This window comes from Salvelinus alpinus, chromosome 22 (assembly GCF_045679555.1).
Source record: "Salvelinus alpinus chromosome 22, SLU_Salpinus.1, whole genome shotgun sequence".
NCBI classification, from domain to species: domain Eukaryota; kingdom Metazoa; phylum Chordata; class Actinopteri; order Salmoniformes; family Salmonidae; genus Salvelinus; species Salvelinus alpinus.
The window spans coordinates 29,306,617-29,326,104 of record NC_092107.1 but is presented as its reverse complement, the minus strand read 5'-3'; the positions used below and the strand labels follow the sequence as shown (position 1 = coordinate 29,326,104).

Below are 19,488 nucleotides of genomic sequence, written 5' to 3'. Positions count from 1 at the left end.
GCCTAAGAACACAGCCATGAATAAAGAATGGTACCAACACATCCTCCGAAAGCAACTTCTCCCAACCATCCAGGAACAGTTTGGTGACGAAGAATGCCTTTTCCAGCATGATGGAGCACCTTGTCATAAGGGAAAAGTGATAACTAAGTGGCTCGGGGAACAAAACATAAATATTTTGGGTCCATGGCCAGGAAACTCCCCAGACCTTAATCCCATTGAGAACTTGTGATCAATCCTCAAGAGGCGGGTGGACAAACAAAACCCCACAAATTCTGACAAACTCCAAGCATTGATTATGCAAGAATGGGCTGCCATCAGTCAAGATGTGGCCCAGAAGTTAATTGACAGCATGCCAGGGCAGATTGCAGAGTTCTTGAAAAAGAAGGGTCAACACTGCAAATATTGACTCTTTGCATCAACTTCATGTAATTGTCAATAAAAGCCTTTGAGACTTATGAAATGTTTGTAATTATACTTCAGTATTCCATAGTAACATCTGACAAAAATATCTAAAGACACTGAAGCAGCAGACTATGTGGAAATTCATATTTGTGTCATTCTCAAAACTTTTGGCCACAACTGTAGGACTAGTTGATGAAAATAATTTCTTGCAACATTTAAGAACAATCATGAAAAACTGCTGAGTATTTATTTCCAAGGGTCTGCCTGGAGGGTCTGAAGAAATAGATTAGAAACTGTAATCCTGGACTGAGACAAGCATTCCTGATTGCAAGCAGTGTGGGATTAGGGAATGTTATTGTCCATAGACTTCTATTATTTGCCATTGGTCAATTGTAGCTCTGCAATGTAAACATTTAATTTAATCCCCTTCCTATAACATCAGAGGACTGATTATACAGATATACAGTTGAAGTCGGAAGTTTACATATACCTTAGCCAAATACATTTAAACTCAGTTTTTCACAATTCCTGACATTAAATCCTAGTAAAAATTCCCTGTTTTAGGTCAGTTACAATCACCACTTTTATTTTAAGAATGGGAAATGTCAGAATAATAGGAGAGAATGATTTATTTCAGCTGTCACGATCGTCTTGCTGAGAGAAAGTGGACCAAGGCACAGCGTGTGCAAAATACATTCTCTTTTATTGTAGAGAAAGGGAAAAAACACGCAACAAACACTATAACAAACTGAAACAAAACAACAAACGAATCGTGAAGCTAATGACGTAAGTGCACACACAGGCTACAAACGTACAACATAGACAATTACCCACATTAACCTAGTGCCTATGGCTGCCTTAAATATGGCTCCCAATCAGAGACAATTAATGACATCTGTCTCTGAGAACCATTCAGGCAACCATAGACACAGCTAGACACCTACACTAAACACAAACCCATCTACTCTACTTAACCCCCTAAACCATACAACCACCCTAGACACTACAAAAACACATACATTCCCCATGTCACACCCTGACCTAACTGAAATAATAAAGAAAACAAAGAATACTAAGGCCAGGGTGTGACATCAGCTTTTATTTCTTTCATCACATTCCAAGAGGGTCAGAAGTTTACATACACTCAATTAGTATTTGGTAGCATTGCCTTGAACTTGGGTCATTTCGGCCCATTCCTCCTGACAGAGCTGGTGTAACTGAGTCAGGGTTGTAGGCCTCCTTGCTCGCACACGCTTTTTCAGTTCTGCCCAAAGATTTTCTATAGGATTGAGGTCAGGGCTTTGTGATGGCCACTCCAATACCTTGACTTTGTTGTCCTTAAGCCATTTTGCCACAACTTTGGAAGTATGCCTGGGTTCACTGTCCATTTGGAAGACCCATTTGCAACCAAGCTTTAACTTCCTGACTGATGTCTTGAGATGTTGCTTCAATATATCCACATAATTTCCCTTCTCATGATGTCATCTATTTTGTGAAGTGCACCAGTCCCTCCTGCAGCAAAGCAACAACATGATGCTGCCAACCCCGTGCTTCACGGTTGGGATGGTGTTCTTCAGCTTGCAAGCTTCCCCCTTTTTCCTCCAAACATAACGATGGTCATTATGGCCAAACAGTTCTATTTTTGTTTCATCAGACCAGAGGACATTTCTTAAAAAACTGCGATCTTTGTCCCCATGTTCATTTGCAAACAGTAGTCTGGCTTTTTTATGGCTGTTTTGGAGAAGTGGCTTCTTCCTTGCTGAGCTGCCTTTCAGGTTATGTCAATATAGGACACGTTTTACTGTGGATATAGATACTTTTGTACCTGTTTCCTCGAGCTACTTCACAAGGTCCTTTGCTGTTGTTCTGAGATTGATTTGCACTTTCCACACCAAAGTACGTTCATCTCTAGGAGACAGAACGCGTCTCCTTCCTGAGCGGTATGACGGCTGCGTGGTCCCATGGTGTTTATACATGCGTACTATTGTTTGTACAGATGAACGTGGTACCTTCAGGCAATTAGAAATTACTCCCAAGGATGAACCAGACTTGTGGAGGTCTACAATTTTTTTCTGAGGTCTTGGCTGATTTCTTTTGAATACAAATCATTAAAATCCAGACTGAAAATATTTACACAAGAAGCAACCTAATATCACACAGTCAACTCTAGTAATTTAGTAAGTTTACCATTCTGCAATTGTCCATGATGTCAAGCAAAGAGGCACTGAGTTTGAAGGTAGGCCTTAAAAATACATCCACAGGTACATCTCCAATTGACTCAAATTATGTAAATTAGCCTATCAGAAGCTTCTAAAGCCATGACATCATTTTCTGGAATTTTCCAAGCTGTTTAAAGGCACAGTCATCTTTGTGTATGTAAACTTCTGACCCACTGGAATTGTGATACAGTCAATTATAATTGAAATAATGTGTCTGTAAACAATTGTTGGAAAAATTACTTGTGTCATGCACAAAGTAGATGTCCTAACCGACTTACCAAAACTATAGTTTGTTAACAAGAAATGTGTGGAGTGGTTGTAAAACGAGTTTTAATGACTCCAACCTAAGTGTATGTAAACTTCCAACTTCAACTGTAGTACCATGACATGCAAAGAGTTAAACCGTTGCCTTTACAACTCCTGCATGCACTCACTATTTTATTTGTTTCTGATGTGAATTTGACCATTATTTGTGAGGACAATGTTTGTTTGTTCAAATCAAATCAAATTTTATTTGTCACAAACACATGGTTAGCAGATGTTAATGCGAGTGTAGCGAAATGCTTGTGCTTCTAGTTCCGACAATGCAGTAATAACCAACAAGTAATCTAACCTAACAATTCCACAACTACTACCTTATACACACAAGTGTAAAGGGATAAAGAATATGTACATAAAGATATATGAATGAGTGATGGTACAGAACGGCATAGGCAAGATGCAGTAGATGGTATAGAGTACAGTATATACATATGAGATGAGTAATGTAGGGTATATAAACATAAAGTGGCATAGTTTAAAGTGGCTAGTGATACATGTATTACATAAAGATGGAAAGATGCAGTAGATGATATAGAGTACAGTATATACATATACATATGAGATGAGTAATGTAGGGTATGTAAACATTATATTTAAGTGGCATTGTTTAAAGTGGCTAGTGATACATTTTTACATAATTTCCATCAATTCCCATTATTAAAGTGGCTGGAGTTGAGTCAGTATGTTGGCAGCAGCCACTAAATGTTAGTGGTGGCTGTTTAACAGTCTGATGGCCTTGAGATAGAAGCTGTTTTTCAGTCTCTCGGTCCCTGCTTTGATCTTAATCTGTACTGACCTCGCCTTCTGGATGATAGCGGGGTGAACATGCAGTGGCTTGGGTGGTTGTTGTCCTTGATGATCTTTATGGCCTTCCTGTGACATCGGGTGGTGTAGGTGTCCTGGAGGGCAGGTAGTTTGCCCCCGGTGATGCGTTGTGCAGACCTCACTACCCTCTGGAGAGCCTTACGGTTGTGGGCGGAGCAGTTGCCGTACCAGGCGGTGATACAGCCCGACAGGATGCTCTCGATTGTGCATCTGTAGAAGTTTGTGAGTGCTTTTGGTGACAAGCCAAATTTCTTCAGCCTCCTGAGGTTGAAGAGGCGCTGCTGCGCCTTCTTCACAACGCTGTCTGTGTGGGTGGACCAGTTCAGTTTGTCCGTGATGTGTACACCGAGGAACTTAAAACTTTCCACCTTCTCCACTACTGTCCCGTCGATGTGGGTAGGGGGGGTGCTTTCTCACATAGGTATTCCTCTTGTCCAGATGGGTTAGGGCAGTGTGCAGTGTGGTTGCGATTGCGTCGTCTGTGGACCAATTGGGTCGGTAAGCAAATTGGAGTGGGTCTAGGGTGTCAGGTAGGGTGGAGGTGATATGGTCCTAGACTAGTCTCTCAAAGCACTTCATGATGACGGAAGTGAGTGCTACGGGGCGGTAGTCGTTTAGCTCAGTTACCTTAGCTTTCTTGGGAACAGGAACAATGGTGGCCCTCTTGAAGCATGTGGGAACAGCAGACTGGGATAAGGATTGATTGAATATGTCCTTAAACACACCAGCCAACTGGTCTGCGCATGCTCTGAGGACGCGGCTGGGAATGCCGTCTGGGCCTGCAGCCTTGCGAGGGTTAACACGTTTAAATGTTTTACTCACCTCGGCTGCAGTGAAGGAGAGCCCGCAGGTTTTGGTAGCGGGCCGTGTCAGTGGCACTGTATTGTCCTCAAAGCGAGCAAAAAAGTTATTTAGTCTGTCTGGGAGCAAGACATCCTGGTCCGCGATGGGGCTGGTTTTCTTTTTGTAATCCGTGATTGACTGGAGACCCTGCCACATACCTCTTGTGTCTGAGCTGTTGAATTGCGACTCTACTTTGTCTCTATACTGGCACTTAGCTTGTTTGATTGCCTTGCGGAGGGAATAGCTACACTGTTTGTATTCGGTCATGTTTCCGGTCACCTTGCCCTGGTTAAAAGCAGTGGTTCGCGCTTTCAGTTTCACCCGAATGCTGTCATCAATCCCCGGTTTGGGAATGTTTTAATCGTTGCTGTGGGTACGACATCGTCAATGCACTTTCTAATGAACTCGCTCACCGAATCAGCGTATTCGTCAATGTTGTTGTTGGACGCAATGCGGAACATATCCCAATCCACGTGATCGAAGCAGTCTTGAAGCGTGGAGTCAGATTGGTCGGACCAGCGTTGAACAGACCTGAGTGCGGGAGCTTGCTGTTTTAGTTTCTGTTTGTAGGCTGGAAGCAACAAAATGGAGTCGTGGTCAGCTTTTCCGAAAGGAGGGCGGGGGAGGGCCTTATATGCGCCGCGGAAGTTAGTATAACAATGATCCAAGGTTTTACCAGCCCTGGTAGCACAATCGATATGCTGATAGAATTTAGGGAGTTTTGTTTTCAGATTAGCCTTGTTAAAATCCCCAGCTACGATGAATGCAGCCTCAGGGTGTGTGGTTTCCAGTTTACAAAGAGTCAGATAAAGTTTGTTCAGGGCCATCGATGTGTCTGCTTGGGGGGGGATATATACGGCTGTGATTATAATTGAAGAGAATTCCCTTGGTAGATAATGCGGTCGACATTTGATTGTGAGGAATTCTAAGTCAGGTGAACAGAATTACTTGAGTTCCTGTATGTTGTTATGATCACACCACGTCTCGTTGATCATAAGGCATACCTCCCCGTCCCTCTTCTTACCAGAAAGATGTTTGTTCCTGTCGGCGCGATGCGTGAAGAAACCAGCTGGCTGCACCGACTCCGTTAGCGTCTCTCGAGTGAGCCATGTTTCCGTGAAGCAAAGAACGTTACATTCTCTGTTTCTCTGGAATGCTACCCTTGCTCGGATTTCATCAACCTTGTTGTCAAGAGACTGGACATTGGCGAGTAGTATGCTAGGGAGTGGAGCGCGATGTGCCCGTCTCCGAAGCCTGACCAGAAGACCGCTTCGTTTGCCCCTTTTACGGCGTCGTTGTTTAGGGTCGCCGGCTGGGATCAGATCCATTGTACTGGGTGGAAGGCAAAACACAGGATCCGCTTAGGGAGAGTCATATTCCTGGTTGTAATGATGGTGAGTTGACGTTGCTCTTATATTCAGTAGTTCCTCCCGACTGTATGTAATGAAACCTAAGATTACCTGGGGTACCAATGTAAGAAATAACACATAAAAAAACAAAATACTGCATAGTTTCCTAGGAACGCGGAGCGAGGCGGCCATCTCTGTCGGCGCTGAATACTTTGTAAAAGGCAACAGGATCCTCTCCAAACTTAGGCCTACACGCTTAGAAAAAAGGGTTCCAAAAGGGTTCCAAAAGGGTTCTTCGGCTGCCCCCATAGGAGAACCAGTTTTGGTTCCAGGTAGAACTCTTTTGGGTTCTTTTAGGTTCTAGATAGCACCTTTTTTTCTACGTGTATAAGTAATGTTGAGAATGACTAACGGTTTGGAACATTCCAATGCAAGGAAGAAGTCATGTAGAAAAGCTTGCTGTGTATCAGGTATGAAGGTAAGACCCAGATGCAGACAACGTCGAATTAACTTGTTATGGCTGCATCCCTTGTTCTCAATTCACGCCTGAAGACATACCCTAATCTAACTGCCTGTAGCTCAGCCCCAGAGGCAAGGATATGCATATTCACATTCTGAAGTTTGTGGAAATGTTAATTGAATGTAGGAGAATATAACACAGTAGATCTGGTGGAAGAAAAGAGAAAGAAAGAGCATACGTTTTCTGTTTTTTTTATTGTTGTAGCATCATCTTTCACATGTACTAGAATAGCCAGAGATAATTTTGATGGATAACACAACAGGGCAACTGTAGGTGTGCAAAGTTTCAGACTGATAACTTCAGAAATGGGCGAGCTACATGACATTTAGCATGAAGTCACCCAGGTGTCCCACACAAGTTGCCCAAATGTACCCAAGTGGCCGAATTGGTGAAATGACCTATAACTATATACAACAGTGCAAATAACTATATACAACATATCAAAAAGCAATTCTAACACACAAAAAAAATTATACAAATAATAAAAAATAAATAAAAACAGGGGTAGACCCTTTGGAAGTCCTCTACACAATATTTTGCTGCCTGTACCATGTCCCATAGCAGTCTCTTTCTGATGTAAAGCAGAGGCAAACTGAACAAGTGGTGCAGGTGATGGGGGACTTCATGCGACACAGAACACAACGACGCCTCCATGCTCTGCCCTTTTGGCCCTGAGGCACAGTCATGCCTGCAGTAATGAACTGTGGCATATGAACACATATGTGTGTGTTTGCTGTTCTACTCCATTCCATTTGAATAAAAAATGGAAAATATATATATCTGACATATACACACACACACCCAAACAAACAAACACACACACACACACACACACACACCCCCAAACAAACCAACAAACAAACAACACACACACACACACAGGTTATGGGTCGTACACATACATACACACAGACACACTATAGCCAATGTGTACTTTACACATTTCATTGCAAATTGCAAAAAAAAAATATATATATATATATTTTTGCAAAAGAAAAATATATATATATTTATATTTCATAAAACGGCATTAACACTTACCAGTCCAGTAGTACGTCCTGTCCAAGCAGAAACAGCTCCTCAATGTTTGGATCATAACTGTGTTCACTCAAAGATTCCTCAAACAAAAAATCTGTCTCACTTTCCCGATCAATCTCTTGGACTTCGCTTTTCCTGATTTATTCGCCATGATGTCTTCAATGAAATCGTTGAAAAAACACTTTCCAAAACACTGCTGTGCGTAACAAGCGTGACTGCAACTAGTCTGTTGGTCAATGGCGAGAATGAAAATGGATTTTATCAAAGAAAACGGCACTTCATTTGATCACTGGGTCCCTCAGGAAGAGAAATAAGAGCAAGATATCAGAATGTGAATGTGTCAAAACTGTCATGGCGGAAAGTATTTGTTGTTGTTGATCGCTCTTCTCAAACAAAAGCATGGCATTTGTTCTCTGTAATAGCTATTTTAAATCGGAAAACGTAGTTTGATTACCAAGATTCTAATCTTTTGAAGGATGTTACGACGTTGTATCTTTAGTTAGTCACTCTGAAATTTCCCCGGATGTTGATCCCTGTACGGGGATCGCAGCCATAAGAAGTTTTAACAATGGTTTAATATTCCAACAGGGGCAGGCAATAGACAGGTCAAGGCAGGCAGGGGTCAGTAAACCAGAGGTAGGGCAATGGTACCGGATGGCAGGCAGGCTCAGGGTAGGCAGAGGTCAAAAATCCGGAGGTGGGGCAAAGGTACAGGTCGGCAGGCAGGCTCAGGGTCAGGACAGGCAAGGGTCAAAACCAGGAGAGCGAGAAAAAGAGAGACTGGGAAAAGCAGTCATAAATTGTTGGTTATCTGCACGAACCCGGTCTTCACTATGAGTCATCCATACATCAATTGTCTTAAATCGTTTATTTATTAACTAACTAAATAATCACAGAAATGCACAAACAAACAAGTAGATATGGTTAGAAGGAAATGAGAGGGGAATGTGCCCTAGTGGGCTAAACCGGCATGGCGGCTTGGTGGACAAAGGGAAGTGGGGGTCGACTGAGTTAAAAGACACTACAAAGTTGATAATTATAACAATTGAAATGCTAATCCTTTGCACATGAACGCTCACTCATTCGGGAATAATTGCAATCAATATATATATTTACGCTCAGTGTGTCGTCTTGATCTCTGTTGGAAAGTTTGTTTCTGTTGGAGAGTTTGTCCGCACTCTCTCTCTCTCTGCCGTGGTTAGAACGTATAGTTCAGAGTAACATTCAGCAATGTTGTTATAGAATAGATGTTTCGGCGGTTGTCGGTCTTCGCGTTCAATGATTCCAAATTCCTAGCTGCAGACAGTAATTAGTATCAAAGATTTGTTCTTATTCTGTCGGTTAGATAGTCTCAGAGTTTAACCACGTGGTATGGTTAAGAATTCAGCAATGGGCTCAAACCTTAGCCCTCTCGTAATTGAGAGAAGCATGGTCTGAAGTGGGAAAACCCAGGTGGGGGTTTTATTCTGAACATAGTTAGGGGCTGTCCCATGACACCAGGTCATGTCTGTGCTCCTGGGGGCGGGCCAATGACTTAGTGAAACTTTAAGCAGAAATACAATTCTCTCACATTAACATCCTTATATAGCATCACATCATTTCACAAATAGTTTCATCTTTACTCATTCATTTTATACAATAATTAGATGCAGACCTCATAACTGAGACTCTTGTATAAACAGGGTTATGGTAATGTAGCTGTATTGTCTCTCATGAGTTGAACCAGTTCGTAGCTGGCTACTTCACCGAACTTTTATACATTCTCCAGAACATGAATATTGTTCAGTTCTCAAGTTCTGTGAGGTGGAAGAAATTCCTTTGTTCTCTCTATGAAAACTCACTCACTCTCTATACTGTCTGGCCATGAGGAAGAATCTCCTCCAGGAATTTATGACCTGCCTAACAGCAGCCTGGGTGTAGGAGAGAGCACAAGGATGAGCACAAGGATCACAAGGATGGACAGTTGATGTCTGGTTGGTGATCGCCGTTGCGGTCCCCCCCTCTGGTGGTTTACCTTGGTAGGCTCTCTGACAGCGGGGCATGCCGCCACAAGGATGGGCAGTGGGTGTCCGGATTTTGGATCGCCGTTCCGGACCTGTCGTCTGGTCGTCGTCCAGACTGGAAGATCTGGGAAGTAACTTAGGCAGATATTAACAACGCACACACACTCATGAAATACATATAATTACATTCACTCCCCAATGAGCGGCATTGTGGCACTAAGTGATGGTTGTATGGGGACTTTCTTTGTGGCTGTATCACTTCCTAAGTGTCAAAGGAACTGATCCGAAAAGGAATGAAAGCATAAACAAAAGATATACAAAATATAGTTCTCACACTTAAATCATCTAATTGGACTGTATTCTATATACGTCCAATGTTCTGGCAAAATGACTATCATGGCATTGTCTCTAATGCCATATCTAGGGGTTTTCTACTTGGTGTGTTGCTTAGGCACTATCCTAAGTTGATAACTATATGATAAGTCAACAGCTGTAAGGCACTAGTTTTGGGCAGTCTACAGAGATGACCTATGGACTTCTGGGAAGAGAACTGGTGAGTGCTGTAGAGTCAAAGGCCTCAAAGTAAATGTTCAACTTTACTAAGGCTGGTATTTTGCTTGGACCCTTAAGTGATCCTATTATAAATCCTAATTGGATGTTCCGTTGTGCATGTGCGTTTATGCTTACACAAGCGCACATGTCAATGGAAGACAACCAAGTATCCTGGCAGATTACAACTTGTTCAGAATGAGTCTGACGTAGTCAGATAATTTTCAGGTCAATTCCTGGAGGTCGGTCAGAATTGGTGTCGGGAGTCTGTAGTAGTTTTTACAACAAGTCACTGTGTCGTCCACTATTGTAGTGGTGATAGGTATGAAGAAGTCTATTTCATAGCTATGTTATCCACGGAGGAGCTAACCTCACGACGGAAGTACTCTTTAACTATTGGATCAGTCGTACGTGGTGTGATCACGGTTCATGACTTCTAATAATTTTCCTCCTGAATTGAGGATTCTATTTATTAGTGACATGTGTGTTAACCATTGGAAGAGTATACTGGAGATTCCCTTCCATGTGTTGCACTCTGAGTGACTCCTATGTCGCTGTTGTCAAGGGTAATTTGATTGGTTAGGTCTCTAACCTTCTTACTGATTGTAGCTGGATTGACTGTTGCTGGTATTGGCATTGGTACTCAAGGGGACCAGTTATCCTACCGATTTATTCTGAAATATTATACTACCGGAACACATGATTGGAGCATTTTACTAGTTGTATTGTAGTTGAACCTACACATGGTTTCAAGGAATGATTATTGTTGCCATTTGTTTTGGAGGTGGACAAGTCCACTGGACTTCCTTTACGACCAGTGTGGTACACCTCAGTGCTTTCTTAGATGTTTTCTAAGATAATCCCCGTCTAGGGGGCTGTCTGTTCCTCACTGTTCTCATAGGCATCAAAAACCTTCCTCACCTCTCCCACAAACCCCTCCAGACTCACGCACATGGCCGGCTGTTCCCATATGGCAGTAGCCCAGGTGAGAACCCTCCCAGAAATCAGCGTTATGAGGTAGGCTATCTTGGAGTGATCAAAGGGGAAGGAGGAGGGGTGAAGCTCAAAACTGAGCTAAAAACACCCGACAGGTGCTCGGTTCTCCATTAAAGTGTTCCGGGGGAGGTAAGCGGGGCTCCCAGGAAGGTGGAGTGGCCGGTGGGGCGACGCTGCTAACCACTGAGTTACTGAGGGGCGGAGGGGTTACCACCGTGGCAGGCTGCCACCCCAGACTACCCGCGGAATTGCTCCAGCAGCATGTCCAACGCCCAGTCATGTCGCTCAGCCAACGTTTGGACCCTCTCTATAAGACCATAAAGCAATTCCTTGTGCCTACAAATGGAGGCTCCTTGGGAGGAGATGGCGTTGCGCAGCTGGCCCGGGTCTGCTGGGTCAGTAATGGCCAGTTCGTACTATCAGGCAGAGGTCAATAATCCAGAGGTGGGGAAAAGGTACAGGTCGGCAGAGCGGCAGAGTGGTCAGGCAGGCGGGCTCAGAGTCAGGACAGGCAAGGGTCAAAACCAGGAAGGCGAGAAAAAGAGAGACTGGGAAAAGCAGGCACTGAGAACAAAAACGCTGGTTGACTTGATAAACAAGATGAACTGGCAACAGACAAACAGAGAACACAGGTATAAATACACAGGGGATAATGGGGAAGATGGGCGACACCGGGGTGGAGAACAATTACAAAGACAGGTGAAACAGATCAGGGTGTGACACTGTAACCTAATAACCAACGTACTAGCTTGCTATAAAGTTATCAACCACAGTATGAATTAAATAGGTCATTGATGCTGACTGATTCCCTAATTTCCTGAGGGCAACATTTATCTTAGAATAGCTATTTATATAGCCTAATGTAAGATAATCACAGCATGTTTGATATGATGTGGCAGTAAATAACATTTAATGTGTCAAATGTATTATCAAGTAGATCAAGAAGAGCTTGTTTTAGTCAACCGTCCATACGGAGTCCAAATGTTCAAACGGAAACCGTCTCGACATCACAAAGTTGCCATCTTTCTGTGTCTGCAGTTCATAGCCTCAACACTTCCTCAAAACATTCACCCGAGATTTTGACATTTGAGCAAAGAAAAGTTCAACATTGACAGTATAATTTCGGATAATTCTATTTTCTGCTTTTTTCTTACTGGAATGTTTTGTGTGAAAGAACTTTGGAAAGAACTGAACCCAAATAATAGTAATTGATTTCAGTCCACAAAAAATAAAATAAATAAATTGTGCTGTCTGGGATTGCTTAATATAAGGATTTTGAAATGATTTAGACTTTTTTATTTTACTTTTAATACTTAAGTATTTTACTTTTAATACTTAAGTATATTTTAGCAATTACATTTACGTTTGATACTTAAGTATATTTAAAACCAAATACACTATTACCCAAGCGGTATTTTACTGGGTGACTTTCACTTTTACTTGAGTATGACAACTGGGTACTTTTTCCACCACTGCCTACACACAATGCTCTGTAACGTCAACGTGGATTATGTTTTTTGAAAATTTTACAAAGTAACTAAAAATTAAAATCTGAAATGTCTTGAGTCAATAAGTATTCAACCCCTTTGTTATGACAAGCCTAAATATGTTCAGGAGTAAAAATGTGCTTAACAAGTCACATAATAAGTGTGTGCAATAATAGTGTTTAATCTGATTTTTGAATCGCCTTATCTCTGTACACCACACATAAACTCAGCAAAAAAAGAAACGTCCCTTTTTTAGGACCCTGTCTTTCATAGATAATTTGTAAAAATCCAAATAATTTCACAGATCTTCACTGTAAAGGGTTGAAACACTGTTTCCCATGCTTGTTCAATGAACCATAAACAATTAATGAACATGCACCTGTGGAACGGTCGTTAAGACACGAACAGTTTACAGACGGTAGGCAATTAAGGTCACAGTTATGAAAACTTAGGACACTAAAGAGGCCTTTCTACTGACTCTGAAAAACACCAAAAGAAAGATGCCCAGGGTCCCGTGAACATGCCTTAGGCATGCTGCAAGGAGGCATGAGGACTGCAGATGTGGCCAGGGCAATAAATTGCAACGTCTGTACTGTGAGACGCCTAAGACAGCACTACAGGGAGACAGGACGGACAGCTGATTGTCCTCGCAGTGGCAGACCCTGTGTAACAACACCTGCACAGGATCGGTACATCCGAACATCACACCTGCGGGACAGGTACAGGATGGCAACAACAACTGCCTGAGTTACACCAGGAATGCACAATCCCTCAATTAGTGCTCAGACTGTCCGCAATAGAATGAAAGAGGCTGGACTGAGGGCTTGTAGGCCTGTCGTAAGGCAGGTCCTCACCAGACATCACCGGCAACAACGTCGCCTATGGGCACAAACCCACCGTCGCTGGACCAGTCAGGACTGGCAAAAAGTGCTCTTCACTGACGAGTCGTGGTTTTGTCTCACCAGAGATGATGGTCGGATTCACGTTTATCGTCGAAGGAATAAGCGTTACACCGAGGCCTGTACTCTGGAGCAGGATCAATTTGGAGGTGGAGGGTCCGTCATGGTCTGGGGCGGTGTGTCACAGCATCATCGGACTGAGCTTGTTGTCATTGCAGGCAATCTCAACGCTGTGCGTTACAGGGAAGACATCCTCCTCCCTCATGTGGTACCCTTCCTGGAGGCACATCCTGACATGACCCTCCAGCATGACAATGCCACCAGCCATACTGCTCATTCTGTGCATGATTTCCTGCAAGACAGTAATGTCAGCGTTCTGCCATGGCCAGTGAAGAGCCCGGATCTCAATCCCATTGAGCACGTCTGGGACCTGTTGGATCGGAGGGTGAGGGCTGGTGCCATTCCCCCCAGAAATGTCCGGGAACTTGCAGGTGCCTTGGTGGAAGAGTGGGGTAACATCTCACAGCAAGAACTGGCAAGTCTGGTGCAGTCCATGAGGAGGAGATACACTGCAGTACTTAATGCATCTGGTGGCCACACCAGATAATACTGACTGTTATTTTGATTTTGATCCCCCCTTTGTTCAGGGACACATTATTCCATTTCTGTTAGTCACATGTCTGTGGTACTTGTTCAGTTGTTGAATCTTATGTTCATACAAATATTTACACATGTTAAGTTTGCTGAAAATAAACGCAGTTGACAGTGAGAGGACATTTCTTTTTTTGCTGAGTTTACAATTATTTGTAAAGTCACCAGTCGAGCAGTGAATTTCAAACACAGGTTTTCCAATGCCTTGCAAAGAAGAGCACCTATTGGTAGATGGGTACAAATAAAAAAAAGCAGACATTGAATATCCCTTTGAGCATAATGAAGTTATTCATTACACTTTGGATGGTGTATCAATACACCCAGTCACTACAAGGATACAGGTGTCCTTCCTAACTCAGTTGCCGGAGAGGAAGGAAACAGCTCATGGATTTTACCATGAAGCCAATGGTGACTTTAAAACAATGGCTGTAATAGGAGAAAACTGAGGATGGCTCAACAACATTATAGTTACTCCACAATACTAACCTAAATGATAGAGTGAAAGAAAGGAAGCCAGTAAAGAATACAAATATTCCAATGCATGCATCCTGTTTGCAATAAGGCACGAAAGTAAAACTGCAAAACATGTGGCAAAGTAATGAACTTCATGTCCTTAATACAAAGTGTTATGTTTGGGGCAAATCCAACACGAGTACCACTCTTCATATTTTCAAGCATGGTATTCATGTTATGGGTAGCTTTTAATCGGCATAATTTCAGCAGGACAGTAACCTAAACCACAAGGTCAAATACACACTGTGATTGCTTACCAAGAATGTTCCTGAGTGGCCTAGTTAGAGTTTTGACTTACATCGGCTTTAACATCTAATGCAAGGCTGTCTAGCAATGATCAACAACCAACTTGACAGAGCTTGAAGAATTAAAAAAATTATAATGTCCATATATTGTATAATCCAGGTGTGCAAAGCTATTAAAGATTTACCCAGAAATAGTCACAGCTGTAATCACTGCCAAAGGTGATTCTAAAATGTATTGACTCAGGGGTGTGAATACTTATGTAAATTAGATATTTCTGTATTTAATTTTCAATAAATTAGCAAAAATCTCCTTATTTTTTTTACTTTGTCATTGTGGGGTATTGTGTGTAGATTGGTGAGAAAAATATATATTTATAACATTTTGAATTCAGGCTGTAACACAAAAAAATGTGGAATAAGTCAAGGGGTATGAATACTTTCTGAAGGCACTGTATAGCCTATGCCAGGTGTGAGTCATGCAGCAAATGTAGCCCAACCACAAATGGTAACTAGGTTCTAAAATTATGTCACCTTCATCACAGTGTTCCTAGAAATGTAAATGTTTTTAGAGGGTGACTGCAAAGTGCTCATCTAGCAGAATGTGTTTTTTCCCCTTCTGAAACGGATACCGTGGTAATAGAAAGAATGTTGATTGCCTCATCAGTCACATCCTGTCATTTTGAGGAAGCCAAGCATTCGTTCTGGGTTAGTTTAGTGCAGTTAACACTTAACTACCATCAGAGTTGGTCAGAGTCCAGATAGGCTTCTTTAAGATTACATTAGACTGAACTCTAAAACCAAACAACATCAACACAAAATGCTACAGAGGGCAGCCTCAAATGTTTCAGACAAACCAAAGCCCAGTAAACCAAAGGTAGGTGGAAACACATTATTTCTAAGTAGCATGTTTAAATACATTGAATTGATAACTATTTGTGTAGAATTGAAAACTCTTTAGTGCTAACTACCCACAATAGTTAGCACTAAAATGTGATTCTAACTAAAAGAAGAAGCAATGTCTTTGACTGATGATCAGTAGAAAGAAGACATTGGTCATCTGTGTGGAAGTGCAGCAGATATATGGTCAAAGTTGTGAGGAGGGGGAGGGTCCGTCAAATTACTCAAAAGGTTCCCTAGATTGCTGCAGTGTGTGGTCCTGGTATTTAATAGGGGTTTACTGGAATTATTCATTAAATACTTTTAGGTTTATGAAAAATTAGAAAATCTATTAACTGTACCTCACAAGCACATCATGATAGAGATACAAGCATAGTGCAAATGGGATTGAGTTCAAGTAGCCTCACGTGCCAGACTTCTAGGCTCAAGACACATTGCTCAAGACAATGGCACAGTATTACTGTAAATCAAGGGAGTAGGATAACATAATTCATTACCATTGAATTGTTCCCTCATAGGCATAATATGAAACGTAAAAGGAAAGGAAATCATCAAAAACCCATAGTGATTGGGTGGGATGGGGGTGCAACATGTATTGCATAATGTTCCAGATTGAGTCCTGACTCCTGCTGCCACTGTGGCAAACACATATTCAATCTGTCATCTGTGATCTCTCCATGCAGCGCTCCACCAGTTTTGGGCGATTTGACGGCATCAGACAACCATCACCAGCCAGACTAGAGGAAAATGTAACAAAAGTGACAGAGGAGTCTGGATGTGAGAGTTCTGATCAGACCAAACAAGGCAGCCTGGGGAAGAAGATGAAGGCCATCTCTCTAACCATGCGCAGGAAGATGGGCAAGAAGCACTTCAAAACCTTCTCTGAGGAAGCTGTGAGTCACACTACAGACTGCCTCTTTCTCATCCTACACAGTGCTTATATTTGCATAGTGTATCAACACATCTAGAGGCTCTTAAAATATTGTATATTTTCCATCTGACTGGTTATAACCCACATCCTCAAATGCAACATTGTGACGTCTACCTATGTCATAAGAAAACTCTTGTAAAATACGCTATATATACAAAAGTATGTGGACACCCCTTCAAATTAGTGGATACGGCAATTTCAACCACACACATTGCTGACAGGTGTATAAAATCGAGCACACAGCCATGCAATCTCCATAAACAAACAATGGCCTGACTGAAGAGCTCAGTGACTTTCAATGTGGCACCGACACAGGATGCGACCTTTCCAACAAGTCAGTTCTTCAAATTTCTGCCCTGCTAGAGCTGCCCTGGTCAACTGTAAGTGCTGTTATTGTGAAGTGGAAACTTCTAGGAGCAACAACGGCTCAGCCGCGAAGTGGTATGCCACACAAACTCAAAGAACGGGACCGGCGAATGCTGAAGCACGTAATGCGCAAAAATTGTCTGTCCTCGGGTGCAACACTCACTACCAAGTTCCAAACTGCATCTGGAAGCAACGTCAGCACAATAACTGTTAGTTGGAAGCTTCATGGCCAAGCAGCCGCACACAAGCCTAAGATCACCATGCGCAATGCCAAGCTTCGGCTGGAGTGGTGTAAAGCTCGCCACCATTGGAGTAGTGGAAACTTGTTCTCTGGAGTGATGAATCACGCTTCACCATCTGGCAGTCCAATGGATGAATCTGGGTTTGGTGGATGCCAGGAGAACGCTACCTGCCCCAATGCATAGTGCCACCTATAAAGTTTAGTGGAGGAGGAATAATGGTCTGGGGCTCTTTTTTTTTCTTTTTTCTGTGCTTCAAACTTTGTGTCAACAGTTTGGGAAGGCTCTTTGCTGTTTCAGCATGACAATGTCCCCTTGTCCCCACTGTCCCCACAAAGCAAGGTCCATACAGAAATGGTTTGTCAAGATTGGTGTTGAAGAACTTGACTGAACTGCACAGAGGCCTGACCTCAACCTCATCTAACACCTTTTGGGATGAATTGGAATGCCGACTGCGAGCCAGGGCTAATCGCCCAACATCAGTACCCGACCTCACTAATGCGCTTGTGGCTAAAGGGAAGTAAGTCCCTGCAGCAATGTTCCAACATCTATTGGAAAGCCTTCCCAGAACAGTGGTAAGCTGTTATAGCAGCAAAAGGGGGACCAACTCCATATTAATGCCATGATTTTGGAATGAGATGTTCGACGAGCAGGTGTCCAAATACTTCTGGTCATGTAGTATAAGTCTGGCCAAGCAATACTCAATTTGTGTTGAAATTAGGTCTAAGTGACAAAATAGTATCCAACAACCTGGTCAGTATTTGTAAGTGGCTATGTTGAATTGTTAACCTAATGACACTTCCTTCCTTATATAAATGGCACTGTTATTTATATAGCAAAGGAATCGACCCTGAGATGATTTAGCTGACTCACATAGTGGCTTGTCCATCTTGTATTTCCCCATGCAGGGTGAGGACACTGACAGAGACCTAGAGGAGGAAACAGAGAGCAGTCTTCCTGTTGAGAAAGGCTCTGAAGAGACCAGCAACTCTCTGGAGAGCCTCTACAGCGGACAGAGCTCCTCCAGTAAGTCTTCTCCTGTTATGCGTGTGTAGCGGAGGCGAAGTCATGTGCAGGAGAGCAGAGTGTAGCAAACAGGCACACTTTATTTCCGTTCCAAAATAGACAGCACAAAAAAAAAACATATAAGTGCCAAAACTAAGGCGAATAACAACAGTAATGCGCCTGAACAAACCACGTAACAATAAACAATTACACACAAAGACATGATGGGATACAGAGGGTTAAATACATGTAAATTGATTGGGGAAATGCAAACCAGGTGTGTATGGAACAAGACAAGACAAATGGATAAATGAAAAATGGAGCGGCGATGGCTAGAAAGCCGGTGATGTTCGGGCGGCGTTCGGCGATTGACAAGGAGAGGAGCCGACTTCGGCGGAAGTCGTGACATCTCCACAGGGATGTCAACAGAAAGTCATGTCTCTCCTCATACAAGTCTGTAAATGAAGTTACACGTTTGTAAATTAAGGATAAGCTAATGTCATGTGTTTTCATGAGTTTTATTTTACCATTGTATGACCATATTATTAAGATGGCCCCGGAGAAGAAGGATGACGTTTTACGGGTTCCTATCCAAATGTTTCTTTGCGTTGTTTCTTCGCGTTGTTTTTTTTGCGTTGTTTGTAACTTATTTTTTTACTTATTTTGTATTTTGTACATAATGTTGCTGCTCTCTTATGACCGAAAAGAACTTCTGGACATCAGAATTGCGATTACTCAACACGAATTGGCAGAATCCTTTTTTTCCTTTAACGAGTCCGACGAGCCCAACGTGAATGACATACTACTTTCCCGGGAACAAGCCCAGATCCCTGTCATTTGCATGAAGAGAAGGCAGAGAAAATGGGCCGGAGGGCGGACTGTCTTCTGAGAATTCGTAGGCGATCGAATAAACCCCCACTGCCTTCCATTCTGCCTGCAAACGTGCAATCTTTGGAAAATAAAATCAATGACCTACGAAAGATTAAACTACCAACGGGACATTCAAAACTGTAATATATTATTAGAGTCGTGGCTGAATGATGACATTATCAACATACAACTGGCTGGTTATATACTGTATCGGCAGGATAGAACAGCGGCATCTGGTAAGACAAGGGGTGGCGGACTATGTATTTTTGTAAACAACAGCTGGTGCAAGATATCTAAGGAAGTCTAAGGAAGTGGAGTAA

At 42.5% G+C, this 19,488-nt stretch overlaps 1 protein-coding gene across 5 annotated transcripts in view; it reads left to right on the top strand.

Moving 5' to 3' along the window:
* The window catches only part of LOC139549381 (SAM domain-containing protein SAMSN-1-like), a 39,602-nt gene that overhangs the window by 14,303 nt on the left and 5,811 nt on the right, over nucleotides 1–19,488 (top strand). For 2 of the 5 annotated variants that reach the window (XM_071359833.1, XM_071359832.1), the window contains exons 10-11: nucleotides 16,441–16,650; nucleotides 18,202–18,320. In XM_071359833.1, the coding sequence (XP_071215934.1) occupies nucleotides 16,441–16,650; nucleotides 18,202–18,320 (329 nt within the window). Of the gene's footprint in view, nucleotides 1–15,573; nucleotides 15,735–16,440; nucleotides 16,651–18,201; nucleotides 18,321–19,488 lie in introns of those variants that run through there. The other 3 variants (XM_071359836.1, XM_071359835.1, XM_071359834.1) reach the window with 3 other exon arrangements.